Here is a 19,782-nt window from a genome sequence, read left to right on the forward strand (position 1 = left end):
AGTGAAAAATGTTTGGGGAAGATAAGCAGGCTAATGTCAGTAGATTTTCTACACCAACACTCCTGTTGAACTAAATAGAGGTCGCTGCATGTTGCATACCAGCTGATAGATGGAGAGCTACAGCACATGTGCGCATTGTAGTTTGGCCAGCACACGTTAGGATCCTTTTTAGACACGAGTACATGCACACAGACATACACAGACAGACACACAGACATCCAAACACCTGCATCTTGCCCTGGGTTGTCCCCAGTCTGTGTTCCAGTCAGATGATGTTTGTATTTAACCGCTCATGCCAGTCACATTTATCTCATTTTGTTTGCCTTAGCAATAGGTTTCTTCATCACCCTCTGCACGCAATGTGTATGTGCACATACTAAATGTATTTGGGTAAACTTAGTGTGTGTGTGTGTGTGTGTGTGTGTGTGTGTGTGTGTGTGTGTGTGTGTGTGTGTCCTTTGGCAGACAGGTATATCTTAGAAAATGAATTAGACCTACATGTGTTTGTCTCGTTGCATAAGATCTGTGTGGTAAACAGGTTGGCTGTTTAATGTCTTGAAATGTTAAATAAAACTCTGTGACTGATAACAAATCTGCTCTCCCCTCTGCAGGACCCATACATCTTTGAGCCCAATTGTCAGATGAGGGTGGACGAATACGGCTTTTTCATCACCTGGAAGAGTGAGGGAAAGGTATGACCACCACATCGTCACCTTTTGTCTGTTCTCTTGTCTGCTACAGAGATCATGCAAAGAAAAAACTTGAACAGGATGACCAGGAGACAGAATCTAGAAGTCGAGAGAAGAGAGTTGTATCTCCTGGTGTTTTCAGAAATATCTTTTCTGACATAAAACCATCTTTGGTTCATGGAAACCATTAAAAAAATGGAGAAAAGAATCAATACTGACATGTCACTGAGAAACACAGTAAGCTACATTCTTGTGTTGTACTACAACATGTAATTTTACTTCAGGAAAAAGTCCTGAACATTCAGAACTTAATGTTGTACTTTGTTAACCTTTATGCAATGAGGGAATTTGAATAAGACTTGTTCCAGTAAACAGTAACAGGTGGTGTTTTCACTACTCAAATAGTCTGGTACTTAAAGCAAACAGCTGATGAAACAGTTTCATCACCCTGACAGAAGAAATGTGCGGGATACTGAGTGGATAAAATAAATATATAACATCTGACTATCAAGGCTCCCAAAATAAAAAAGTAATGACAGACCATCTCCCTCACGGCTGATGGTCTCCAGAGCATACAAAAGATGTTTACATTGATTTCCCACTTTTCAGGGAGCCATTGTTTTTTATTAAACTTCTGTCAGTAGTGAAGTTGCTTTTATAGTTGGTGTGTAACTATTATAAAAAAAAAAACCCTACATATTCTATAATGTACTGACATCCTTGTTTTTAAAAAGCCAAGCCTGTAGAACAAACAAACAGATATCCAACTATGCTCCTGTCATCTACATGTGTTCAGTCTGTGCAGGGAAACAGGTGGGTGGCTCACTGAGAATCAAACTTGTAAATTGCACCAATAGGTGTCATAACCACTATTCCCAATATACAAAGAGAAAATATTATAGTTATTGAAGACTGGATTATAAGAAAATTGTGGGGATATTACTCATATTTGGGCCATAATGGTCCATGTTAATAACTTGGTGTCGCTGTTACATACCGAGTATTAAAAGTAATTGCAAAAATCAAAAAGAATACATTGTGAGCCATCTGTGTTGTTTTCTTAATCTTCCCATCCCTCTCTGTCTCCCTCCTCACCTGCTCTCACCCCTCCCTCTGCCTCTTTCTCTGTATCCTTCTGTCCATGTATCTCTCCTGCAGGAAGGCCAGGTGCTCGAGTGTTCGCTCATCAACAGTATTCGTGTTGGTGCTGTCCCAAAGGTGAGACCTCAGGAAAAACAATTTCCTCGCCTCTGCCTCCTCAACATCCACGCTCTGTGCCCACCCCTCCCACTATTCAATCTCTTTCTCCCATGGCGACAGTGCTGCTAAAATCTAAGGAGACTGCGACATCAGGCGCGTTACTCACGCTTTAATTAGCAGAGGCTTCAGCAATGTAATCTATCGATCGACTGACTGATCTGGGACTCTCAGCTGAGGTCTCGCTGCCAAGCTTCTCTCTTTCTCCAGATTCACCTGGGGCACATGGAGAACATAAACATGAAATATTTAACTCATCAATATTTATACATCCCTGGCTGGGTTTAGCAGATCGTATCTGGAACTTTTTTTTTTTTTTTTTTTGCAGCCCTGGCTTGCGCCTTTGACCTAGAGAGGAATAATGAAAACCTTCCAGCCCTATTATGATGGGCTGTCAGAGAACCACTGGGTTAAGGAGTTCACTCCTATGGGATCAAATACTCACAGATATAAGATGTTCTGTCTCTGTGAGAATTGCTTTTCCTTATAGGAAACTGATCCTGAAATAGCCGAATGTATCTTCAAGCTGCATTGTTACTGGCATTTATTTATCTGATATGGAGCCAGATATACACACACACACTCACACACTGTTTCTCTGTATATTAAATATTGATTAGTGCAGTTTAGCTTTGACAGTGACACATTATATCGCAGTATTAGGCATCATGCAGACCAGATGAATTATGAAAGCTGTTACAGGAATACCCATGTGGACGCCTGCCTCTAATTAGGAGGCAAACCTGTCAAGCCACTTAAAGTCAGAGGCCTGACAGAAGACACTGGTGTGTGCTGTGTACATAACCTGGTTGTGTATGTACTGTTGACAGCAGGAGGGGGTCTGTTTGTTTGGTCCTCCGTGTGGACGTGTGCGTATGTACATGTGTGAGGGCACGTTTACAGATACTGCAGCCTGATAGCAGCTCCTCCTGTTTGTTCAAACGCTGTGTGCTGCTCTGTAAGTAGCAGGGCTTCTCCTCCCAGAGGTTAACGTGGTTACACAAGCTCTGAGAGCTGTTTCAGATAATCCAATGACTGAGAGAAGATGAATGGCGCTGGATGATTGCTGGCTGGGGTTTTAAAACAGCAGAGCCTGTTGCCTGTTGCTGTTAATTCAATCATATAACAAAAATACATGACTATCTTCATGGTGACGGTGGTGGCAGACTGAAATCTGATTGAAAAGATGAGTGGGAGGAGTCGTGCTGCGTTTTTGATAGTGAGAGAATGTTTCCACGGATTTTCTGTTTCACCGACTCAACAGAAGTTTGCAGTCACTTCAGACTGGTGGTGATAACTGTAGATTATTCTGAGGAAAACAACCAGGGGAACCACGGGTCTTTAAATCTCAGAAATGTCATATCTAATGTCTTATAAAATATAAGTTACTGTCACTAGCATTTGTAATTCAGAGTAACTTTAAATTTAAAACTATATAAATTCATAAGAATGTACACCGTTGAAGTATATGATGCAATTTTTCTTATTTGTTGTAATATTGGTGTTTATTAATTAGATGTTATCTATAGAATTGTTTTTGGTGCAAGCTTAGACAGTAAGAAACAAAATGAGGCATGATGTATGTAGTTTCCTACAGTTGAAACTATAAGGTCAGTTTTTATTTTCATATGGTTCCTCACATCATTAACTGGTCACATCAAGCATGACCCATATACAAATTTTTAGTTTTAGTTTTCTGCCTTTAATCTGGTGGTAGCAGTGAGAGAGAGACAGGAAAGTCAGGGAGAGAGAGGGGGGATGGCACTTAGCAAATGGCTGTGGGTCAGATTCAAACCTGGGCCCGCTGCAGTTATGACTAAGCCTTCATGGTACACTCTCTATCAGGTAAGCCACCAGGACGCCCCCACATGCAAATTTATTATTAAAATAATAGCGTCCTGGATGGAGTTAATAGAATGTAGCAAACATTTTGGACATCATCATGTAACCAAGACTTTCCTTTTTCTTACAATGCTCAGTTATATATTGTTTCCTGACCTTCATTATCTGTATTCTATCAGAATCCAAATCACTTTTTTGTTGCCTGTTTGTTGTGTTTCTGTTTTGGTTATTAGATTTGTTTTATGGACCAGGCAGCACTGAAATGGTTTTTCAGTTTTCTAGTCTGAAACCTGTTGCAACAGATTTGTAGTCGCAGTAAAAACCCTGCACATGTGCAGTAAACAGAAACCTACAGTGGCAACCATACCTTGCAGGGCCTTACATTCATTTATTACATAGTTTGAAAAAAGCTTGTCATAGCAACATAAAACCTGACATCTTGTCTTTGGTGTCACTGGGCTGTGATTCCCTGAGGCACACACACAAACCAAAGTACACATGTTTTACCCACAACTGATGAGGTAACCTCCTTTAACGTTACAATATACGGGAGTTACAGTGTCGCTCACAACTTGACAACAGTGTGGACCTCATTCACAGTCATCTCCACTAACCTTCTCCAACCTGCTCCAGCTAAGTGAAGTCTTGCTTCCCAGCACTGTTGCACCGATCGATATCAGGAGTCAGTGGAATCAATGATCTGTCACACTGTTGGGATGAGCTTTGGGAACTAAGATTTCTTTTGATTTATTATTTTGATTTCTTCCTCCGTGATGGATATGCATTATATTGCTCTTCAGCCGACGTGGAGCTTCAAGTCTCCCAAGCACGACACGGTGTATATCATGCTTTCTTAAATTCTTCTCCAGAACAGCAATAAATATTTCAACAGCCTTCTCTCTAAGCTCCTCACCCTTTGTGTTGTGTTTTCTTGTCACTTGTTTTACTGCAATAATACCAGAGCAGGAGATTAAGACCTGCCCTCAGAGGCTTTCTCCATTCCCTCTACTAACTGTATTATTTTACACCTGGATAACACACACACCTTTGCTTTGCTTTATCTCCCACCTGTTTCTGTCTGATGACACTTCTTTGGCTGTTTGACTGCCTACTAAAACTGTCTTCCTTTTTCTCTTTCCCCTTCCTTTTTCTCAGGACCCAAAGATCTTGTCATCATTTGAGGCCATTGGAAAGACGGAGGCAGACTTGGAGGGCTGTATCATCTGCATCTGCAGCGGCACAGACCTGGTCAATCTGAACTTCATGTTCATGGTGGCAGAGAGCCCAGACACAGCCAGGGTAAATACATGCAGTTACTCTATTTCCACAGCTCAGTGCTTTGGCTCTGCTCTTAGGATGGCTTAGGATGTGAAACGGCAGACTGGTGTAGTACATGTGTTGAGATTGACTTTTGCACTGACATGAAAAATCATCTAATTGAAAGTGAGAGCAGCTTTGTCCAAATATAGAGTACACTATCTTCCACTATCTTCTAAAATACGGTTGTTCTTCTGCTTCACACACACACACACACACACACACACACACACACACACACACACGCACAGATAGATCTAAACATATCCACTCTCTGTTTTTTTCATACCCCCTTCAGCGACAAATTGTACTTAGTTGGCTCCCCCCTAACTAAAACGGCACTTCATTCAAATATGCCACAACATCAGCAGAACTCCTCAAAACCTGAAGATGCAGTTGAGGGGTAGCATTTTACATGTACGTCCTTGATAGTCGGAAAACAAATGTTCTGAAAACAAAACCAGCGCAACCTCTGCTTAGCACCCGGAGCACCCCCTGTAATTCATTCAACATTTCCACAGTATGTACAGAGGCTAAAAGAAAACCCCAACACAGCAAATATTTAATTCAGAGACAAAGCAAACAGGCAGTTGGATGGTTCATATGCCAGCTCCTACAAAAGGTAGAACTGACCTTGGTTTATTCTGATAAATAGACACATTTAGAATGACTCATTTTCCCCCATCTCACCTCATCTCTATCTCATTGGGTCCCTCCTGCACTCCTGCTTTTGCTGTTATTTTCTGATCCTTTTTGTCTTGCTCTAAGTCTCCTCTCTCTCTCTTGCTTTTTATTCTCTCTTTTTTCCTTCCCACTCATCTAGGAAAAAGCTCTGAGAGAAATCTGACGGGCTGATTGCGTAGAGAAGCACCTTTCTCTTTATTGCTTTCTCTCCTCTTCCTCACTCATCTCTTCCCTTCTGTTTTGGGCTCAAAAAGATGACACCACCTCCTCTCTCTGTCTTTCTCTCTTTCTTTCTTTTAATCAGCAGACATTATTATTGCTGACCCCTGCTGGCAAACCTTCAGACACTGTATACAGCTCACAATGCACAACTGAATGTGTGAATTAAATGTCATTTATTTTGGACCTGAATTGATTTGGATTTCAAGACTGACACCAGCTAGATGAACCAGAAAACAGAGTCTTCAGTGATGGTATAATGAGATGCTTTACACTCAGAGAATTAAAGCAGGTGTTGGTTAAACTTTAAAAAATAAGGCTGGTGTTATTCTATATTTTCCTTATTGTTAACAAATTCGAAGAAATGGTCGGAATCAATAATAGTTGGTTGTCCTCTCAATTCTTTCGGACTTCCCTATCTTGTCTGTGGCACTCTCCAAGCCCGTTTGTTCCTATTAAAGACTTAAGTCTTTTAAAATGAGTTACAAATATATAGTTTAATTATATAAAATGATTTCCTAAAACAGCTGGGTACTGTAGTTTTTATAAATCAGTGATCATTGGGGGGAGCTATTTTTGGCTGCAGATTAATACCCATTAGATATGCTAGAGAGCATTTATGGCAGCAGCATAGTGCATGAGGGATTGACTCAAGTAAGCTACAGTGCCCATGTTCATTGTAATTTGGGAATATGTCACCCAGTGCAATCGTGTGGCTGTGTGATGTGTTTTTAATAGTTTTTAAACACAAACAGGTCTAAATATAAGGCTGTAGCTACACAGGCAATACTTGTTAGTAGGATCAATTCAATGTTGTTGTTTTTTTTTTTGTTTTTTTTTCCATGGCATTTGTCATTTGACAATAACAAAATGTACTGCACGATGTCGCCATCCTTTGACTTTCTGGCAAAGCCTTGGACGGCTGTTTTAAATTACAGGCAGCTTCAAGGCAATGGAAAGTTGTGGAGAAAAAAGTCAGTAAAGGTCAACTACTGTATCTTTTATTTAGTGACAAATCCATTGTGGCCAAAAGGCTTGGCTTTAACTGAAAGACACAAAGCCAAGGCAGGAAAAAGCAATGTCACAACTGCGAGTGAAGTTTTTTCTCAACCTGAGGGTCGTCTGCCACACACTCAATCAATCCAGAGTAAATGACATTCAAAGAGTTTTTAATGAAAATAAAGAGTGAATTTATGTAAACTTGCACATCTGTTGTTAGTGCAGGAGGATTGTTTAAGAAAAGTACAGAGCTCACTGGATGTGACATGACACAGCAGCATACTGCAAGCCTTAATGAAAATATTTTTCAAGTAATGTATTAGAAGAAAAACGTCCCCAGGATTCAAAACCGCAGCCAGTTATAGACCAGTTTGAAAATACATGTTTTGTGCCTGCACAGATCTGTTATTAAGCGCCACCGTGTTGGTGTTTATGCAGCACCCATGAGAGGGTGTTTTTGTGGTGATAGGTGTTAGAAATGATGTTTGCGCTCCGGAGAGCTCGCAGCCACAGGGCTGCCAATGATATTCATGCAACAGCCTTCAGCAGGGAGGCCTGATGGTTTAAAACGCGCACACACATATACACACACACGCACACACACACACACACACATACACCTTCATCCTCCACAGTTTAAAACACATTCGTCTGCTATTTCTGTCCCCTTCCCTCTCTCTCTCTCTCTTTCAGACACACACACACACAGATACAAACACCATGCCACCATCAGCACCTCCCAGCATGCAGGTAGCCCTAAGTAGCAGACCTCAGGAGATGACAGAGTTATTTACATCAGCAGACACACACTCACACAAACACACACGGCTTCACAGACACCACATGCCCAAACAGACTACCCCTGCTGCACCCTGTTATCTTGTTTAATGTTTTTATAATGATGTCAGTAATAATTTGCTGTGCAAGCGGACGAGAGACAGAGCACATAGAGGGAGAGAGACATTCGGAGATGGAAAGCCAGGAGGGTCAAAATTGCTCAGATTATCATCCTCAGTGTTGTTTCTGTCGATGCAGTCAGCATCAGTGTATTCATGTAAAAGTTACAAGGCCTTCTCTGGCTATTTGTTTACTGTCACTGCTTGTAGCCCTGAAAGAGCCCAGTGTGTTTGTGTGTTTGTGTGTTTGTGTGTTTATGTGTGTGTGTGTGTGTGTGTGTGTGCGTGTGTGCGTGCGTGCGTGCGTGCGTGTGTGTGTGTGTTCCTGATTGTCCTGTCCAAACTCTCGCCCATGCATGTGAATTAAGAGGCAGTTCATTCGCTTGTGTTTATTTCCCCAAAGACACTCACTTCTAAACACAATACACACTTCTGCATATTCCCTCGGCTGCTGTGCATTTATGGGCCTCTGATGGTCAGTGTGTTTTTGGAGGATAAGTGTGTGTGTGTGTGTGTGTGTGTGTGTGTGTGTGTGTGTGTGTGTGTGTGTCCTGAATACTTGTGCTTGTTTGATTGCAGAAGTGGATCGAGGGTTTGAGGTCAGTGATTCACAACTTTAAAGCCAACAACGTCTGTCCAATGACCTGCCTCAAGAAACAGTGAGTGCATTTTGCTGCACACTTTCCTCGTGTCTCAATTCTAAGTTTTCAATTGTGCTCTAAACAGTTTAAAGTTCACTTTTATTTGCTCTAAATGTACATGATGTAATTCTGGTGAGAATGAGCCCATGTTCTTCTCTCCTTCAGCTGGATGAGAATGTGCTTCCTGACCAATGTGAATGGGAAGATCCCTGTGAGAGGGTAAGAGTAAATTGATTGGATATTGTATCAACCACTGTACCATGATTCTGCCTGAATCCATTCTATTCTGGTGCCATTCACTCATCTTACTCTTCAGCTGTTCTGCCTTTTTCTCCTCCTTCTCTCTTGTAGCATTACACGGACATTTGCATCAGGGAAGACGGAGAAGGGGATTTTTCAGGCTCTGAAGGATCTGGGCCTTCCTAGTGGAAAGGTCAGACAACACTGACTGTGCACTGCAGTGGTCAGATGGATCTATGCTGATTGTGACTGTTTAACCTGTCAGTAAATAGTTCCTATGTTAACACATGGCAGACTTGTTTATCATCCCCAGAACGATGAGATTGAACCATCAGATTTCACCTACGACATTTTCTACGCGCTCACACAGAAGATCTGCCCTCGCACAGACATAGAGGAACTCTTCAAGAAAATGTGAGTCTCCTTTTTAATCTGCACTAATTTTTGTGGTTGTAATATTCACTAATTTTGTACCTAAAATAAACAACTTACAGTGGTGCCCTTGCATTGCACTGTGCCCATGTTACCTGGGGCTTAAATAGAACAACGATATCCACTGTTAAAATGATCCCCCAAGTGTGAGCTACTGCATCTTGTTGGAAATAATCAGGACAAATGTTTCTGCGCCTGCTGCACTAACTATGTCTGGACAGCCTAACCTGCTTCCACAGTTCATTAATTATGTTCAACCTAATGACAACATTTAAAAAAAAAAAAAAAAAAAGTGATGATTAACATGTTGTTACTAAAAGTGTAACATTGAAGAATGATCCTCTTTAAAGACTTCTTTCTAATTTTAACTGACTGTGTGAATGACTGTGAGAGTGTCTATTTTAAGAAGCCTAACATTTTGTTTTTCTTTTTCTTTTTTTTTCTAATTAATTCCTTTGCAGCAATGGGAACAAAACTGATTATTTAACTGTAGACCAGTTAGTCAGCTTTCTGAATGAAGTAAGCTCTTTATCATTCATTAACTTCTCTGTGTATTTGGCTTGCCCGTGCCCCTCTCCGCAACTCCCCTGCTTTACCCCATCCTGCTCTGGGTGAAAGTTGCCCTCCAGCCCAAACTGCACATCAGCTGACCCTCATTAAAACTCCATTAATGAGACAGACAAAATATTTAACTTCCAGTCAGTCTGCAAGGGCAACTTCAACCAGCTGCCCTATTCTGCATGCCCACCCTCATCCCATTCCCTGTATTCTCCCTACCGCGGCTTGCCTCCCTGCGTCTGATTGGTGTTGCCATGGCAACGGGAGGGCAGAGATTTCCATCCTGTTGCATCCTGCTTGGCTCATCTTGTTTCCTGCTGTCTGTGTCTGCGTTCTGTGGCCGTGCTCTTTGTGGCTGAATACCTGCCTGGTCCCTCTGCTGTGCAGTCGAGTCGCATGTGTGCTGCTTCGTGCCCAGTCCAATGCATCACACTCTGGCCCCTCCCATAGAGCCACAGCTTTGGTTAGATTAATTCCCACCTGGCTTACTGAGTGGGCAGTGGCGTTAAAATGATGTTTTGATTCTGTTGTTTTGCTAATGTTGAGCTGCCTTGAACCCCTCCGACATGTATGGCTCCCCTACTTTTAAGCAAACATTTAATCACTGCACCTCTTAGTGTGGCTCAGTTTCTTGTGAATATTTCACAATGAAATTGTGTTTATTACATCCTGTTCAGACGTAAGTGCTTTCTATTTAAGACCACATTAAGTAAGCTATAAGCAACTATACTGATTAAGAATAACTAGATTAAGAAAATTCATATTAGTCCAAACAAGGAAATTACAGATTTGGAAATGAGCACTGTTAGTACTTTGTCTCATGTTGCATTAAACTGACCCCTGTCCTCTGTGTCAGTGCAAGATGTTTTTTTTTGTAGATCCAGTTTGTGTTTGGAAATAACTGTGTTTTGTGTGGATGATTGTGCGTGTGCGTGTGCATGTGTTGCTCTACAGAACCAGCGTGACCCAAGGTTAAATGAGATTCTCTTCCCATTCTACGACCCTAAGAGAGCCATGCAGATCATCGAGAAATACGAGAGAGATGAAGGGCTGAAGAAGAAAGGTAAAAGAGATGCATGGAGGGAAGGAGGAGGCAGAAAGATATTTTAGGCTGTGCTGCCATCTAGCTGTGTAACTTTGAAGCTGCAGTATGTCACATCAGATCATTGGCATCGTTCTCTGCTGAAATAGGTGGTAACAATTATTTTCAGGCTCTTCCTTATTGTTCCTATTATCACGAATTGACAAAGACACAGTTACTGGTTGTGCTTTGAACTTTTGACACAAAACAGCATCCACACAGCAATGGGATCTGAAATCCTATGGCCTGAAACTTCTATATACTGCAGTATAGACTAATTATTGCTTTGTCATATAATAATTTTATCATCTTTATAATTAGCATGAGCTGCCCACCAAAAAGTCTGGTCAAATAATCAAAAAAAAAACTACCATGTCTCCTTTTACCTAGGTCACATGTCCAGTGATGGGTTCTGCCGGTACCTGATGTCAGATGAAAATGCTCCAGTTTTCTTAGACCGGCTGGAGCTGTACCAGGAAATGGACCAGCCACTAGCCCACTACTTCATCAGCTCTTCCCACAACACTTATCTGACAGGCCGGCAGTTTGGAGGGAAGTCCTCAGTAGAGATGTACCGCCAAGTCCTACTGTCTGGATGCAGGTACACAATTGTGTCATGCTCTGTGAAGATGGTTGAATACACATGTGAAGGTTTAGACACATGCACAACCCACTGTATTTATGCAAACAGTATGTGGATAAGATCAAGCTGCTCTTAATTATCCATGTACGTTATGTCCATCCTCTCAGATGTGTGGAGCTGGACTGCTGGGACGGGAAAGGAGAGGACCAGGAGCCCATCATCACTCATGGCAAGGCCATGTGCACGGACATCCTGTTTAAAGTGAATGAACACACACACACACACACACGCACAGTCTGTTTCTAGGAGCCTCACTGTTCCTTCATAATGTGTGCCTGCCCCTTAGTGTTGAGAGCGTGATACTTCATCTATCATGACTTCTGCCTCTTCATTCTGTTATTTTGTTCTTCTCTCAAATTCTTCCTCTCTTCTGCTCCTCTTCCACCAGGATGTTATCCAAGCCATCAAGGAGACGGCATTCGTCACTTCAGACTACCCTGTTATTTTGTCCTTCGAAAATCATTGCAGGTAGATGTGCAATCAGCAATAACCAAAGTGTGTTAATACATAATGATTTAGCTTTTGTGATTATTTGCAGTAATGCTTTATAGGTATACAGTACATTGACACAATTCAGTGTGTGTGTGTGTGTGTGTGTGTGTGTGCGCGCGCGTGCGTGTGTGTGTGCGTGCGTGCGTGTGTGTGTGCATGTGTATGTGTCACCAGTAAACCACAGCAGTACAAGATGGCCAAATATTGTGAGGAGATCTTTGGCGACCTCCTCCTCAAACAGCCTCTGGAGAACTATCCGGTGAATACTTCCCTTTTGATCCACAGTGATTTTATTACAACAGGATGATGGTGGTCCATATTTAAGTGTATGACTGTGTTCTCTTTGCCAGATTGAAGCAGCGCGCCCCTTACCCTCTCCGAATGACCTCAAACGTAAAATCCTCATCAAAAACAAACGTTTGAAACCTGAAGTGGAACAGAGTACGTACACAGCTCATCCTACTGATGTGTCAGATATCTAGGTCATTATGACTTTGTTTCTCCCTTATCTCGTGTTGTAACATGAGTGTCTTTGCATGTAATACAGAGCAGCTAGAGGCCTTTAAGAAACACATGGAGGCAGGAGAGACCAACACCTCTGCCATCATCATGGGAGAGGAGAATGAAGAAGACACAGAGAACGGTCAGTCTGTTTGTGTGGATATATGTGAAATGGTCAATTGTAAGACAAACTGGGTGCATCAGGAGCCACAGGTTATGCCTGGCTTAGTGTTCCCATAGCTGCATGGGTAGTATGGTACAAAGGAGGAGGTGTTTCAGGCTGGCATATATGCAACATGATGCCATATTAAAAACCTTTTAGAAAATCGTGTTTCTTAGGAAAATGATTGGAAAACACTCATTTTGATAGCTTTTAATTTGATTTTATAAAGATCAGTGTTACAGAATAAACAAAAGATTCTGAAAAAGTGGTATCAAATGCATACTGTAAAGTAAGATTGCTTAGTCACAGCTGAATGTATCAAATAATGAAAATATGTGCTCCAGTATTCATTTCTTTGTGTGTTTAGGAGAAAAAGACGCAGAGGATAAGGATTTGAATTCAGAGGCCCCCAGTCTGTCAGAGGCAACCAGTGAGAAAGACACCAACAGTGTTTCCCAGAGTAACACTGTCAGCATGAGCAAAGAAGAAGAGCGCAGTAACAGTATCAAGAAGGTGGGTTGGCACACTGATGACTGACTGGCATCTGAAAATACCAAACTTAACTATCTGATACCACTATGGATATAGTGTCTTAGACTTACATTAGATCACTGGGCAATGAGATTCAGAAATGGCTACAGCACTATAAATGTTGTTGAAGTCAATGGGAAAGTAGAAGAGTAGCATCTCTACCTGCAGTTATCTGGCCTCCCAAGCTGAAGTACCCACTGCAACAAAAAAGACAATGAAACCAAATTAGAAAAGTCACTGAAAACCTCACAAGACCCCTTCCCAAAATTAAATCCCTTACATACAACATCATGCAAGCTGTAAGGATGTCTCTGATTGGAGATAGATCAGCCTATACATATAAAGTCAGAAATGTCATTATGAATTGATGATACATCAACTGGGAATGAAGCACAGAAATGATATTGAGAGGGAACGTTCGGTTGGATGTGTTTTTTATTTTGCTGTGTTTCCAGGTGCCTGATGATGAAGTGACTGAGATTTCTGAAGCGACAGATGCCACAGATATCTCTGAAGCATCTGACCAAGACAATAACAAGAAGGCAAGTACCCATCAGCCCCCACTCGTTCTTTCACTCACTCCCTCACACAATCTAATACTTAAAAAGAACTAATGTCTGGGTTGAGACACAAGGATTTGTGTATGTGCCCCTGTGCAGGGTGGGGATGTGGCAGAAGACTCTGAAGAGGCCCTTATAGCTCAGTACACCTATGTAGGAGCCACCACCAACATCCACCCCTATCTCTCAGCCATGGTCAACTACGCACAGCCTGTCAAGTTCCAGAGCTTTGATGTGGCAGAGGGTGAGCTTTGACTTCCTCCTTGTGTGTTTTGCAACTTTTTAATTTGCCTCTTCAATGATTATGCAGGCATATTGTTCATGAATACACAATATGAATGAATACAATCATTTAGGACTGAGAACACTGTCATTTTATTCTGAATATTTGTATAGTTTTATTCTGTTTTGCACTGGATAAAAGCAATATTCTTTGTCTTTGCAGGTTTTCATTTGTTGCATGAACTCTCTACAATCAAAATGTTAATGCCAAACAAATCCAGTTCATTTCAGTGCTCTTCATGATTTTTCTCTGTCTCCCAGAAAGGAACATCCACCATAACATGTCATCCTTTAACGAGTCTGTCGGCCTGGGTTATCTGAAGACTAATGCCATAGAGTTTGTCAAGTATCCTTTGAACTGTTGCACTGCTTTTCTCTGATACATAGAATTTCTCTAAAAGGGACGTAAAAGCTAGAAAAATATACGGTATAGTGGTCACACTGTTGTAGTATGTGTTACATTACCTCTGTGCTTCAGAAAATCTTTTAATGATAATGAAAAATCCAAGGTGATTGAATTGAAGAATTGACTCTTCAGAGTCTTCTGCAGCTTTCTGCTACTATACTAAAAACTGAACAAAATGCTTCAATTTGGATGTTTTGTTATGATCACCACTACTGAGATTTCCACTGTTATTCACTGAGCACATTTAAATTTTCCACACCTGAACACACCTATGCAGCTCTCTGATGAAATCTGAGTTTGAACTTAATAAGGTCACTGAAATGAGAGCTGAGTGGCAGGTCAGAGCTGATGTTTTTCAGCCATATTTATTTCCACTCAGCTGCTGGAAAAGAACTGGAGGTCTCTAGAGGCCGATGTGCCTTTAGACTTGGCCTGACACTCATACACACATACACTTGCCTCCCTCCCTCCCTCTCCAATGGGACTGCTTGACCCAAGCTGTTCACACTAAAAATAGTCCTGCAGTCTGTCAGATGCACGCACACACTCCAATCCATACACACATGTGCTGTAACACACATGGTCTCCCTCTTTTTTTTTTTTTAAATTTCCTGAGCGTCAGCGCAGCTACAACAAGCGTCAGATGAGCCGTATCTACCCCAAAGGGGGGCGGGTGGAGTCCAGTAATTACATGCCTCAGATCTTCTGGAACGCAGGCTGCCAGATGGTCTCACTCAACTTCCAGACCCCAGGTACCACAACATGCAACATGGGACCTCTGACTTCACACACTCATGCACATAGAAGCACATCACATAGAGTAATACAAACACATACAAATGCAAGCAGTCAGTCAACCTTTTCATCTAAGAAAGCGTAGCATTCAGTGAACTTCTGACCTCACATATTCACACATCATAAGCTTCTTATAGTATGCGTGTGTTATCTGGATGAACATGGACACACTAATCAAAAACCCTCACTACCCAACCACCTTGCAAATGCACACATCCAAATATAAAACAGCAAGAACATTTTCACTTTATGAAGATCCAGTTCATTTCACCTTAATTATAAAAAAAGAAAAAGCATTTTCCCTTTTTCTGATATGTGTCTGAAACTTCTGCCACCACTCCAATGCAATGAGGGTGAATGAAAAAAAAATTGAATATGAAATACTCAACAGCATCATATTAATCCAGAGACAATGTCCCAGCTAGCCTAGATAATCCACAGATTTCTACTGGGTCTTTTATTTAGTTAAAAAAGAAGTGTTTATTTGAGTGTGTGTACGTAGTTGGGGTGCAGAATTTTGTTTTGGGGAAAGGGGTATTTCTCCCACAGTGTTTGCTTTACAAAAACTATGTCCACTACATACAGGATCAGGCATTTTCACCAAATTTGTTGCATAAAAATGTATCCTGCACCACACTGGGCCAATCATTGTCTTACATAAGCATACACACTCCTTGCCTGTGGAGACATAACACAATGACTTCTTAGTCTCTGTGAGTAGTTTGCATGTCATTTTGCAGCATCAGGTTATGCATGCATGAGCATGCACACATACACACTCATCTCCTACTCCACTCACCCACTTCATCTGTTTTTCACTTAGTCTCTCTCAAAAACATGCGCACACACACACACACGCACGCACGCACGCACGCACACACACGTGTACTTCATAAACTGTCACAGCCACATACACACCTATACAGTGATGCCTGTTGTAAAACAGCTGTAGCCCCATGGCCAGAGGCGAGAGGGTTCAGACCATATGGCTTGCTGGGAGCATAGCATGTGCAAAGTTGGAGGTGGGGGGGGGGAGAGCTTCGGTGATGGAGAGATGAATGGTTAGAGGGAAGAAAAACAGATGTTAACAGAAACATAAAATCCTCCATTTCTTTCAGCAAAGAAAATGTGCCACAGAAACGGATGCAAATGAAGTGAATTGTTAATTGTTTTGTTTAAGACTTGATGTTTGTGTGATGTAATGTGAGAACCTAATATCTCTGTCTTATTCTCTCTCTCTCCCTCTCTCTCTCTCCCTCTCTCTCTCAGACCTGGCCATGCAATTGAATCAGGGAAAATATGAGTACAACGGTTCCTGCGGGTGAGAAAAGCTGCTCACTCCTGTCCTGAGCTCATTCCCATCCATCCCATCCCTCCTTTCTCCGCCCCTCTCTGAAACTCATCAATTAAAGCTTGTCACATCTCATTAGTGGTTGCCAGCGGCGACCGTAGCTACTGTCTACCCCGAGAGCCAGTGAGTGCTTTGGAGAAGCAGGCTCCTCTTCACTTGCCTCTGAGGCTCTCCGCAGTCATCTATCTCTTCCTCTCTCCATCGTCGTCTTTGTCCCTTGACTCTAATACTGTCCCTGAGGGCAGAGATTTAACTGCTAATGCTGGAAATCTCATATGTGGGGAGATCAGGGCTTTTGCAGACACCCATCATTACTAATGCCACTCTGTGTGTTAACCAGGGGCCCATCAAACTCCCACACACAAAGCCTTAGTGCCTCCTTATTCCCGATAGATCATTAGAGAGCATCACAGACCATATATTACATCAGAACATCAGTGTTCTCTTGATCTTAACGGTAGATTGATTCTGCTGTGTGTGCATTTTCCTTCATTCATCTCCTATTGCGTGTGCATTAGGTACCTGCTGAAGCCCGACTTCATGCGACGGTCAGACAGGATGTTTGACCCTTTCTCAGAGACACCAGTGGATGGTGTCATTGCTGCAACCTGCAGCGTACAGGTGAGGACATCTGACACTTGAGACAACAAGAAAAACGAAAAGAAAAAAGAAAAAGTTAAATACTAAAAAGAAAAAAGAAAATTACAGCATTTTAACATAAAACTTCTCCATAAAGGTAGATATACTGTCATATTTAGGCATAGTTTGAAGGCTTGGTTATCTCACAGCATGGTGCACTATTCCAGGGAGGCAGTTAGTTATCTTTTCTTGCTGTTTCCTCTTCCTTTTACTTTTATATTTACTGTCAACAAAGTTCTTGTCTTATTAAACACTGAAGTAATTATTACATTATACTTCAATTTTGGTTACTCCAAAGATGCAGATGGTGTTGACTACAACTCATACCTACTGCATCAAGAATATGATCCAATGTCAGTGAATAATTATTTTTGAAATATTATTCCTGTAAAATCCTAGCATTCAAAAATATAAATACTGATGCATTTCTGTTTACTTCAGGTGTTCTCTGGACAGTTCCTGTCAGATAAGAAAATTGGCACATACGTTGAAGTCGACATGTACGGGCTGCCGACGGACACCATCCGGAAGGAGTTTCGCACACGTATGGTGATGAACAACGGGCTGAACCCCGCCTACAATGAGGAGCCTTTCGTCTTCAGAAAGGTAGCGAGAAGGGCAGGAGAGGGGTTGGGTGAGCCAGGGGAGGGGCTAAGAGTGAAGATAATGGATACAGTGAGTTAAAACAAATGTGCTGCACATTTTCAAATGCTGTGATGAGAGCTGTAATATTTGAACAGTAGGAGGAAAGGAATGCAGGGCAGCCACTGATTTAGGTTGGAAAAAAGGTCTCAGTGATGATGGAAAAGAGAGGGTAGAAAAAGACAAATAATGTGGCAGAACTAAACAAGAGTAAAGATTGGTAGTTAAAAATCTAGAAATGTCTTTTCAACAAAGGAAAAAAGTGAGTGAGTGATTTGGGATACTCAAAGTGTTGCAAGTGTCACAAACCAAAAGAGTGAGAGAGTAGGAAGAAAGAGGCATCTAGGTTTACCTGTGTTTTAGCTCACAGAGGAAGAAAGGGGGGAAACAAAGGACAGCACGAAGAAAGGAACAACAGAAACAAACAGAAAAACAAACAATTAGAGGTGGAGGAACAGAAAGAAAGGGAGAGAGACGGGAGACGGAGAGAGCAAAAGACAAAAAGTGTGTGCGTGCGTGTGTGTGTGCGCGTGTGCACACAATAGTGCTGCTCTCAGCAGAATGAGGATTCTCTCAGCCATGACTGTGACTCCAGCTTTCTAACACACACCATCAATCACAGCCTGCCGCAGTGCTGCTCTGCTCGCACACACACACACACACACACACACACACACACACACACAAACTTACATAGTGCTATCGAAGAGGGGCATCACAAGCAGAGCTGCTGGCAAGACTCCTTCCTCACATCTACACATACACAGACACAAACACCCTGAAATGCTGCCACACCTTTTGCATGCATGCATACATAGTGCTGTCAAGATGAGTCGGAGCAAGCAACACACACCAGCAGCACTCACACGCAGTACATTGGCAAGGCCAAGTTTGCGCAGGTAAACACACAAGCAGTGCTTCCACCCATTCATCTCATGTGAGTATTCTTCGGCCTTATCTCTTACCTTCCCCTTCGTCTGCGTATTAATCATCCTCCTCTCGCTGTTCACTTATCTCCACACACAAGGCCAGTTAAGACTCTCGCTCCCTCTCTTTTTTTTTTTCTTTTTTTTTTCCAAGGGTGTGCACACATAAGTTCATCCACAGACACAAGTTACATACACACATACATATATACAAGATATCCTCCATTCCCTGGGTATGTACTAGTGATGGAAAATGGTCTTTTCAGTCCTAGATATGCTGTGTGTTGCTCCGCTATCATGCCTGTTCCCTGTATCTGTACCGTGACCATCCTCTGACAGTGTTCCCTGCAGATTCAGCCTTGACCTTCGCCTTTAATGACGCTCTTTCACTTTAGCTTAAAAGAGACAATTTTACTGCAATGGCAGTATTTGTCACTTACCTATTTTCACACCAGAATGAGTTCCACAGGGACTGACTCATAACTATGACTTTTATTTTAAGTCACACTTTTTTTCCTTTTTGCCCCCCCCCACCCCCCACCCATTCTTTTCTTTTTTTCAAAATTCTCATTCTTTCCCCCTCCCACTCTCCCTGCTTTTCCCTTCATCCACCCGTCCTAGGTGATCTTACCGGATCTGGCAGTACTGCGCATCGCAGTCTACGACGACAACAACAAGCTGATTGGCCAGCGCATCCTGCCTCTGGACGGCCTGCAGGCTGGCTACCGTCACATCTCGCTGAGGAATGAGGGCAACAAGCCCCTATCGTTGCCCACCATCTTCTGCCAAATCATCCTCAAGACCTACGTGCCCGACGGATTCGGAGGTGAGGGAAACAGGAACACACACACACACACACACACACACATCAATTACAAAACTTACTTACTTACAAAGCTGTATTGCCTGATGTTCTTCATTGTGTAAACGCAGAATTACAGCTTTGTTTCACACTGACATACTTGGTTTTACTGCCTCAGTTCAGCCTGTGGGGAG

General features: G+C 42.1%; 1 protein-coding gene across 2 annotated transcripts in view; it reads left to right on the forward strand.

The window, feature by feature from the left end:
- The window catches only part of plcb4 (phospholipase C beta 4), a 34,204-nt gene that overhangs the window by 4,983 nt on the left and 9,439 nt on the right, over nt 1–19,782 (forward strand). For both annotated transcript variants that reach the window (XM_022770434.1, XM_022770435.1), the window contains exons 2-25: nt 612–692; nt 1,848–1,907; nt 4,944–5,087; nt 8,483–8,562; nt 8,710–8,763; nt 8,896–8,977; nt 9,098–9,198; nt 9,678–9,735; nt 10,729–10,837; nt 11,246–11,456; nt 11,606–11,699; nt 11,887–11,966; nt 12,165–12,249; nt 12,341–12,431; nt 12,538–12,633; nt 13,022–13,167; nt 13,641–13,727; nt 13,845–13,989; nt 14,289–14,373; nt 15,061–15,185; nt 16,498–16,549; nt 17,098–17,200; nt 17,660–17,824; nt 19,408–19,612. In XM_022770434.1, coding sequence (XP_022626155.1) covers nt 612–692; nt 1,848–1,907; nt 4,944–5,087; nt 8,483–8,562; nt 8,710–8,763; nt 8,896–8,977; nt 9,098–9,198; nt 9,678–9,735; nt 10,729–10,837; nt 11,246–11,456; nt 11,606–11,699; nt 11,887–11,966; nt 12,165–12,249; nt 12,341–12,431; nt 12,538–12,633; nt 13,022–13,167; nt 13,641–13,727; nt 13,845–13,989; nt 14,289–14,373; nt 15,061–15,185; nt 16,498–16,549; nt 17,098–17,200; nt 17,660–17,824; nt 19,408–19,612 — 2,539 coding nt within the window. The remainder of the gene's footprint in view (nt 1–611; nt 693–1,847; nt 1,908–4,943; nt 5,088–8,482; nt 8,563–8,709; nt 8,764–8,895; nt 8,978–9,097; nt 9,199–9,677; nt 9,736–10,728; nt 10,838–11,245; nt 11,457–11,605; nt 11,700–11,886; nt 11,967–12,164; nt 12,250–12,340; nt 12,432–12,537; nt 12,634–13,021; nt 13,168–13,640; nt 13,728–13,844; nt 13,990–14,288; nt 14,374–15,060; nt 15,186–16,497; nt 16,550–17,097; nt 17,201–17,659; nt 17,825–19,407; nt 19,613–19,782) is intronic.

The sequence above is a fragment of the Seriola dumerili genome, unplaced genomic scaffold, assembly GCF_002260705.1.
Source record: "Seriola dumerili isolate Sdu_G_001 unplaced genomic scaffold, Sdu_1.0 BDQW01000025.1, whole genome shotgun sequence".
In the NCBI taxonomy this organism is placed as follows: Eukaryota; Metazoa; Chordata; class Actinopteri; order Carangiformes; family Carangidae; genus Seriola; species Seriola dumerili.